The following is a 9394-nucleotide window of genomic DNA, read 5'->3' as shown; positions in this document are numbered from 1 at the left end:
AAGGTCAGCCTCTCTGAAACCTCTTATGGTCCCTTAAGGACTTGCAAAAGAGAAGATAAGTTAGAGGAAATATTTAACACATGATCCAATAAGTAACCATTTCAACAAACACTTGATAGTTAATACAAATTACAAACATAGATATTGTAAACTTTGAACGATCGTGCGACAAAAAGTCCCAAGTGATTCATTATGGCCAAAAGCCCCCACAAGTGTCCACATGATCCTACTACAGAATAAGGTAGTAAACTAGCTCTAGATACTATCCCAAAGGCCCATCCAGCTATGTTCTACCATGGTAGCTCTTAGGTGCTATATTGGCTTATACTCTGCACCACTTTACAGGGCTAGAAAACCTCTAGAATGGCTGCTTGGATGGTATGTTTCTAGACAGTTTTGCCTCTATATGATGATTGCACATAACTTGTATTTGCAAGCTTAAAATGACTACAAAAGCTAACCAAAATGGTCTCTACCAAGCCTATTGCAAGCCCTCTACATATTGTGCAAAGTGTGAACAAAACCGAAAGACACGAATATACACGAGCTTTACATTGAACACTTTGTTTATAACTTTGTCTGTGGTAGTGCAACACCTTTGCGTGTTCCTCTACAAAGGGTTAGTCACCTTGAGACTTCTTATAGTCTCTTAAAGACTTATAAAAGAGAAGATGAGTCAGAGGAAGCGTTTAGCTCAGGATTTCACAAGCAGCTATTTTAATAAACAGTTGATATGCAATACAAATTATAAACATGAACTTCACAAGTTTTGAACGGTTATATGACAAAGGGCCCAAAATGATCTGTCATAACCGAAAGTCTCCACAAGTACCCACATGATACTACTATGGAATAAGAAAGCAGACCAACCCTAAGCACTACCCCAAAAGCCCATCAAGCCATTTGTCACTCAAGTAGCTCTTAGATGCTATACTGACCGACACTTTACATCACTCTGTGGAGCTAAAAAACCCTCAAAATGATTGTTCAGATAGCTTGTTTCTAGGCAATTTCTTTTCCGTACGATGATAGCAAATAATTTATATTTAAAAGTCTAAAATAACCACAGAAGCTAACCAAAACAGGGTTGCAAAGCCCTTTACTTGTGGTATAAAGCATAAATAAAATCGAAAACATAAACCCACACACAAGCATTACATCGAACCTATTATTTATGATGGATCGAGTCCTGAGATTTGAGACTCTATAGGTCTCTTGAAGTTTTCTTTTTTATTTTGAAGATGAGGTATCGTGGTGGTGACCATAAATTTATTTTTAATTTTATTATTCTCATTTCCCTCGGACATCCTCTCATAATCCACATTCAGAAATTTAATGAGTCCAAAACTAATTATGGGGAATTCCATTTCGCCCAATTAAGATGGCGTATGCTAGCCTAGAATTAGGAGTACAAAGACAATCGCCATAGGAATCAAACCACAATTATGAGAGAGAGAGAGAGAGAGAGAGAGAGAGATCTGCATGGCATTCAAAAATTAACCTTTCAGAAACCGATGACGTCTGGAGACAAAGAAGATGCAAGTTATCATGCGATGGCACAAAGATAGAAGACAACATCATCAGCCATCCAACCCTTAAGTTCCAAAAACTCTATAAACATGCCAAAACTGCTAGTTCTGGAGACTGACATTGGGAAGAAGCTCTATACATTAACTGTGAGACTCTCTTAAGCTGATGGAAGTTCGTTCAAGTCATAGGCAGCCAATTCACCGGATTCCAAGGTTTCAGTTGCCAGGCTTCTGCTCAGTGCTTGGTGAAGCCTGTGACATGGAAAATGTTGAGGACAACTTCATCAATGAGGCATGTGAATCAGTATTTAGGTTTTTAGCATTGTGTGTATTGCATTGACAATGTTAAACATGATGGCATTCTATTTAACATGTTCAATCATCCAATAATCACTGGAAACGATTGATACTGACCCCAACTGAGGTGACAAAGCTGCAAACTGCGCACTTCACTGATCTTGCTCCATATTGATACATCAGCAGCATATGGCAGTTTCCGCAATTGACATGTGCAACCTGGTTTGCTGCAACACAAATGTGTCAACAATGAGAATACATTGGTAACAAAAAAGAGCTCAAGATGCTCTTATGTTTGTGATCTGCTTAATAAATTGTCTACATTGATTCCTAGACACTAATTACAGCGTTGAAACTTGAAGAATGGCTTGAGAAGTTTCAATGCTAGTTTGATTAGGAACACTGTTATTGTTAAGAAACTAGAGTGTTTCAGCTACTTCTACACTGAGTTTCAGGCACAGCAAGTGTCTTTGTAAGGATTCCATCAATGTCGATGAAAAGAGCAATCTCATCTTACAAATTCATACTGAGTTTTCTTGTCGAAGATTATAAAATTTAAGCCATTTATTTGTCAGATTGTAAGAAGTTTCTCTGAAAAATCAGAGATATGCAATCAGATTTGGTACACAAAGTAGAAGTTGATGGAGCTACAAATATGAAGCAAGAGTATCAGCATGAAGTTTAAGTGAATATAATGTCTAAAATGTAGGTTAGGTTAGGTTATATGTTACCATAGTGTTTCACTTGCTGTAGTTTAAAGAGAAACTTCTCGGTAATGTAGAGCAAACACTTGATGTCCAAGTCAAAAATTCAGTCGAAAGAAGGCTCTAATTATGTGAAGGAAATTTGATATCACTACAAAAAAATTAAAAAAATATAGTTAGAAAATATATTATGGTTCAAGAGCATCCAAGTGTCTAAATGCAAATTTAGTTGGTAAAGACTTGAACCAGTGATAGCATCCAGTTGACACCAACTAATGTAACATATGAAAGAACAAGTTCAACCACCTCAGAAGTAGCAAAAACCAAAAAAAAAGATATTGGTATTTAGCATCTTCATGAATCAATAGCCTTCCATTAATAGCAATTTAAATTCATTAAAGTAGAACTTTTTTTGTCACAAAAACCTGCTTACCTTCTGGAGCCAGATTGACTGTGTGACAGCAAGAACACTGAACCCTACTCGCTCCACGAACATACATCAACAGTGTGTGGCAGCTTCCACAAATTAACTGTGCCATTTCTGTTCCTGCAGATAACTCAAGAAAACCTGACAAAGTAAATTCCAAATTGATATCAGAACGCAAGAGGAACTCGATAATAACAAATCGAGTTGCAAACTTACGGGGAAAAGAAAATATTACCAGGTGGAGGTACAGTGGTCACTGCACTGCAGACGGCACAGCATACTGATGTTGCCCCACCTGGATAGATGAGGAGATTTCTACACCCACAACAGACAACTTGGCTCTGCCCACCTGCATATGAAATTAATCAACATCAATATTTCAAATGTAACAACTTCATAATCTAATACAATGAAACATTGATAGCAAATATAGCACTAGCTGAGACATTATCTCCAGATTTCAGATTCCATTATTGCTAGCATAGTTTTATGCTAATTTAACAACATCAGAGCTTAGGAGTGTTATCTGATCAAACAAATCAGCTGCCATGATAGAGGCAATACTAATAAAACAGAGCTCTAATCTTTTGTTGCAAGCAGTACTTTCAGATTAAGCCAGAGAAAAAGGTGAAGTATTTATTCAGTTCTGATATCTTAGTCACCCTTGTTCTTATACTAAATTCAGGGCCTATTAAAATTTTCAGCAAGCATTATCTTCTACGGTTAGTTGGAATTTACGATTTTGTTGTTGTATTATCCTCTACCGTAGGAGACATGATATTGTTATGAACTTCATTTTCTTCTTTTACTAAGAGTTTATTGCCCTACTTGGCATAACATATTTCATTTATCTTCTTTGTGACATATACATCTATCACACTCAAAAGAAAATTGAGGCAGAAGATACTATTCGGTAGAGCTAATGGAAGTGGAGGTGTCGGGTATGGAGCAAGAGGGACTGGCATTGCCGGCTGTTGTCGATATCTCTCTTGTCAAGCTCTGAAGGCCTTCGACTTCGAACTGGAGATATGGATTCTCTAGTCTCCCATAGCTCCCTGTACCAGAACCACACCTTGCCTAAGGCAAAAGAATTGGAAGAGAAAGACTACTCGAACTTGTAGTGCATATTAGCACATTAAAATCCAGACAAAAAAGCAACCTTGTAAATCCACCAGCGTAAGCAGAATTCTAAGGCTTTGTATTGTTTCTCGATATAAAGCCGAGCAGATCACGTCACAGAAATAAACACAAACACCTGGTGCTACAATTCGAAATCTCACACAAATGTTGTGTTTTGCGACTAACAATTAGCCATGGAACTAAAATCCATTTCCAAGATACACCAAAATCTTATAAAGCTAGAGATGCAATCGGAAGAAACGGAACAAAACCAGTAGATAAGGAGCATTTAGCAATCAACATGATCAAGGAAAACATGGTGGAAGCACCTTCGATTACTGTGTCTGATCCGGGAATACCTCACCAAGTTGATCTTTTTTGCTCGTCTCTCATCTGCTTACTATAGTTTTCTCCTCCTCCGAGTCCTGTAACTATTCGAGGAGAGTTGTGGTGGTGGTGAGACCGAGCAGTCTCCATTGTTCTCAGTATATATACGGTGAGATTTCAAGATCACCGGCTGCCTTCCATCCTTGCACTGTTCTTTGCCTCTCCCACCTTCGTGTCGTGTGGTGGCCGACGCCATGCACGTGAGCTCCACGTACCTGCGAACTGGCGGCTGACGAACCTCCACGTTCATCAAAGAATCGCTAAGAGCACGAGGAGACCACACCACACACACAAGCTTTATCTCTACATGTTTCTGTGACAATTACCAGTCAAGAAATCATCAACATTTTCTTTCACGTCTCAAATCATTCACTGATTTGCGTATTAGAGTGGATAAGAGCGCCATCTTCTTCCAATCCCACCCATCTTTGACCGACTCACGAAAGGAACTTCCAACCCTTCACGGCCACAAGCACAATATCTTGTGGCGATGGACCACATGATTTCGGACGGAGACATGCTCTGCTACTTTGTGGGCAGCGGAGGCATCAGGGTCCTTCTCCGTAAGTTTGTAGCTCTCCAATCACCGCATGCCCGCGATCTTCGAGTGTGACTGCCCTCCGCGAGTCGAGCCGAGAGGTGGAGTTCACCGCTGTAAAACCTCAGTAAACCTCATGTCATCCGCCGAGACGATGACACGAGTACTGCGTCAACGCCACATCATCGTACTTATATTGTATTCGAGTCTATTGGATCTGCGAGAAGAGCCGCAACGTTGCCAAAAGGCATGACGAATATTCCCAACGACCAACCACATCAACTTCTCTTCTGCACTGTTTGGGTCCTACGTGTCGGATGCGACTATAGAAATCGGCGGCAGGAGACGTGACAAGAGGAGGAGGGAGCAATGTGGTGTTGGCTTCCTTTTCCCGGACACAAAGATCCATTCATGTCCGATGAATTAATTATGTGATGCAGCAGCATAATGGATATTCTGTTTTGTAGGAATCAATAGATGATCTCTCATTCAACTCAATCCCACCCTCCATTCTCGATATCAAACTTATTAAGAAATATTGCGAAGAGTGTCATATTAAGTCGATTGTTATTTGTTGTGACATAGCCCATACATAGTCTCCATTTATCTTAGATTTATCTTCTTTTTTTCTTTCTTTATTTATTATAATAATAATATAAAACGAGAAAACCTCCTTAAGTTAATCTTAATTATTAGAAATCTAATAATAGATAAAAATATAAATAATATTTATCCTTTTGTCTTCCATACAACCAACCCTACCGGGATTTGATGGCTTAACTAATGCCAAAATAAAATTTAGAAATTTATTTTGGTACATTTAATGACACGGGAGTATCTAATTTGCTACAATCTGCTCATATGGACCATATGATATTTTTTTCAGCCAACAATATTGCTACATAATCTTCAACTCAGCCTACTCAGATAAGACAGCTCATCAGCATATTCCCTGCACAAAGGAATACATTAATGGAGTTGGTTGGCAACTGTAAAGCTGTATCATGATGCTTTTCTTCATGGCTAAGGAATACATTAATGGAGTTGGTTGGCAGTTGTAAAGCACTTAATTTTGAAATTTCCTATGCATGAAGGGTTGTTTCATGCACTAGTATTTATTTTGGGGTTTAGGGCTTAGAAAAGACTTTAGAAAACTGAGGATATTAGCAGAAGCTCTCTTGGAGTGATCTTTTGAACTCTGTATCTCTTGGATGTGTCCTTAAGTGGTGAGTCTTTTGCTTTCAGTTTTGTATCCTTGTTTATTGTCATTAGGGTGGTGATCTTTCTGTATCCCTTTTGATTTTAAACTTGGTGGTGGGCTATTTTTCGTTTTACCGAAGTTTCTTCAAGAGTTCGTTCATTGCCTTCTGTGATATTTTCTATCTGTACAACTATTCTATTGATGTTCTTTCGAAATCCATTCTGCATTTTTTATCCTCCCCGGTATCAGTTTGGTATCAGAGCTAAAGGCTAGAGATCATGACAGGGCGGAATGGAAAAGATGTAGTTAGTGAAGGTAGAGACCACGAAGATGATGCTGAGTCGTTGAGGCTGTAGCTATGAAAATTGCTCCGTAGCTTACAAGAAAAAAATGAGATAATCGATGAACTTCAAAGTAGACATAACCAACATGAAAATGAAGCTCGAGAGTTTACTTATGATGATGATACACCTCTTCCAAGGGAGTCGAGAAGATGTCGGAGAAGAAATGGAGCCCAAGACGAGTGGCAGAATAAATATAACCCCATATTAGATATTCTAGAATTTGAAGGTAAAATAGATGTTGATGACTTTATCGATTGGCTTAACACAGTAGAAAGAATTTTTAATTTTCATGAACCACCAGAACAAAAGAAGGTCAAACTTGTGGCACTCAAACTCAAGCGAAATGCATCTTTTTGGTGGGAAAATCTGAAAAAACAAAGAGAATGTGAGGGGAAGAGTAAGATCGTTACATGGGAGAAAATAAAAAGGGAGCTAAAGAGAAAATATTTATCTCATAATTATAGGCAAGAGATCTTTCTCAAAATACATGATTTCAAGCAAAAAGATCTTAGTGTGGAGGAGTATACTGCAGAATTTGATAATTTGATGTTAAAAGGAGAACTGGTGGAACCGGAAGAGCAAACAATTGCAAGATACTTGGGAGGTCTGAAGTATAAGATTGCTAAAGTTATTTAGCTACAGCCATATTGGTCTTTAAATGATGTGAGCAAGCTGGCATTAAAAGTTGAAAAGCAACAGAAGTTTGAAAAGAGTTTTCGGTATGGCTCAAAAGAAGGCTACGCAAAAGGAGAAAGTTCCAAGCCTACTGTCCAAAGCAAGGTGATATCGAAGGTGCAAGAAAAGGGTGAAGAATCTGCTGGCAGCAAAAAAACACCTAATTCTTTTACCCCAACTGGCTGAAAATGCTTCAAATGTTATGGTTTTGGGTATATTGCTTCGGATTATCCAAATAAGAGGATTGTACCTTTAGTTGAAGATCATAGTGATGGAGGATAAGATAAAGCTGACGACTAACCAAAATACGATGATGATGAGGAAGAGATTACTTATGCTGATCATGGTTTGTCTATTGTATTGCAACGTAGTTTACAAGTGTCATATGTGGTCGATGATGAAAGTTGGGTGAGAAAAAATGTGTTTCACACTAAATGCACTTCTCTTGGCAAAGTGTGCTTGGTGATCATCGACAACGGTAGCTTTGAGAATGTGGTATCTTTGGAGATAGTGCAGAAGCTAAAGTTGGATACCATCCCTCATCCACATCCATACCAGTTATGTTGGCTGCAATAAGGAAATGACATGAATGTAACTAAAAGATGTTTAGTTTCATTTTCTATTGGCAAGTATTATAAAGATGAAGTATGGTGTGATGTTGCTCCTACGGATACTTGTCATTTACTGTTGGGAATGTTGGGAAATCATAGGGGGCGACATCATATGCGCAGCGGAAGAACAAGAAAACAAAAATCCCCGATTCCCAAAAAGATGTTCATCGTCGTGCGAAGATTGGTGCGCAAAATCCGCAAAAACACAAAACTGCGTATAGAGATTGTGTTACCTAGGGAGATCGTATATCCCTGTTTCCTTGCAGATCCTTAGGAGAGGGTGAAGGAGGTCAAGCGTCCTCCTCTCTAGCGGTGATCCACACAGCAGGGTTGCGACAACGCTCCTCAAAACTCCAGGCCTACTCTGAGGGGAGAGGGAGAGGAGAATAGGAAGGGCAAGCAAAGACTCTAGCCTATGAGGCTGTGAATCCCTCCTATTTATAGAGATCCCGTGTCAAAACCCTAATGGGTCCTTTCCCTAATGGGTATTGGATCTGCATCCAATAAGACAAGGGCTCCGTCGGATATCTCATATCCGAACCTCTACTCATCGCAATGCCTACCATATGTGTGTGATCCTCTAGGCCCAATATCGAGCTGGCCGTGAATCATACCTGTCAGAACTCCTTCTAACTCAGTGAATTATTATCTCTGTAATAATTCACTCGACTCATCGACTACGGAAGTACTAGGCCACTACGCCGTAGTCCCCAGACGATACAGGGGAATCCAATCCATTGGACATGTCTGTCCTCAGTTACCATGTACCTATAGTCCCTCATCCATCTAATATCTCAGAGACCGTATATCGAGCATGGTGCTGTCAGACCCATACGGTTTCTACTCGAGTCTCGCTCTAATCGGATTCTCCCGGAGAACTCTTTCTCTCTCAACCCGAATGACCCTGGCCAGGGATTTGTCTGAGCAAGAACACATGGGATATTCCTCTCATGATACCGAGAGTGGATGATCCTCTATCGACACTCAATAGCCCTCGTAAGGTCGACTACCACTCCCAATGACCAGCTGTACTAGATCTGGGAACAGCCAAACCTATAAGTCTGGTATCAAAGAGTGGAGCACTCATACAGGACATCCTTGGTGTCTCAAGTCTAAGAACCAGATACACCACTAGGACTACGGAATCGTTGTCTGACAATAAGGCATCATCAATCATCCAGCATTCCGTAAGCGGATCAATCAGTGAACTCATTCTCCAATGAGCACCTGTACTGTATCCCTAGTGTCCCTACACGAGCAGCTATGAGACCAGCTGCATCCATCATATGGACGGGTATACAGCACACCAGTCTATCCGGTTATCACGATGTCCCTCTCGAGTAACCTATGACCGGGATTATTTAGGATATGTGTTTAAAGGTGAATCGATCTCATTATCGTGATCTCATCACGATCCGATTCCCATTGCACAAATCCAAGGACATCACAATATATATGCATTTATGCAATAGTTATAAAGTGATATACGCCAAAATATAATAAGCAAAAAAGATTCTGTATCAAGTCACACGTGCCATCACTCACGTGATTGGCTTGCTGGG

At 39.7% G+C, this 9394-nt stretch overlaps 1 protein-coding gene across 4 annotated transcripts; it reads right to left on the bottom strand.

Moving 5' to 3' along the window:
• Positions 1-1479: 1479 nt before the first annotated feature.
• LOC135635837 (protein LSD1-like) lies at positions 1480-4624 on the bottom strand. 4 transcript variants are annotated; one of them, XR_010495747.1, is made up of 7 exons: positions 4406-4624; positions 3865-4012; positions 3193-3306; positions 2964-3098; positions 2558-2681; positions 1944-2053; positions 1765-1781 (listed from the first exon to the last, which is right to left on the bottom strand). XR_010495747.1 is itself a non-coding variant. In XM_065147201.1 (6 exons), the coding sequence occupies exons 2-6, from the start codon at positions 3920-3922 to the stop codon at positions 1746-1748; spliced, it is 453 nt and encodes a 150-aa protein (XP_065003273.1). In that variant the 5' UTR covers positions 3923-4012; positions 4436-4619; the 3' UTR covers positions 1480-1745. The 4 variants fall into 4 exon arrangements, 3 of the variants coding, with proteins under 3 accessions (XP_065003273.1, XP_065003272.1, XP_065003274.1); XM_065147201.1 differs by lacking the exon at positions 2558-2681 and having other exon boundaries at positions 1480-1781; positions 4436-4619; XM_065147200.1 differs by lacking the exon at positions 2558-2681 and having other exon boundaries at positions 1480-1781; positions 4406-4613.
• Between the last annotated feature and the right edge of the window lie 4770 nt (positions 4625-9394).

Source organism: Musa acuminata, chromosome BXJ3-4, assembly GCF_036884655.1.
Source record: "Musa acuminata AAA Group cultivar baxijiao chromosome BXJ3-4, Cavendish_Baxijiao_AAA, whole genome shotgun sequence".
Taxonomy (NCBI): Eukaryota; Viridiplantae; Streptophyta; class Magnoliopsida; order Zingiberales; family Musaceae; genus Musa; species Musa acuminata.
Note: the sequence above shows the minus strand (reverse complement) of the source record. Positions and strands in the feature narration are given on the sequence as shown.

Excerpts from the sequence above, each read along its gene's own strand:
- LOC135635837 (XM_065147201.1), bottom strand. The coding sequence starts at position 3,922 with ATGCCAGTCCCTCTTGCTCCATACCCGACACCTCCACTTCCATTAGCT. Across the intron at positions 3,307-3,864 it reads TCCATTAGCTCTACCGAATA|GTGGGCAGAGCCAAGTTGTC; the intron begins GTATCTTCTGCC and ends TTTCATATGCAG. Across the intron at positions 2,054-2,963 it reads AGTCAATCTGGCTCCAGAAG|CAAACCAGGTTGCACATGTC; the intron begins GTAAGCAGGTTT and ends TTTGTGTTGCAG.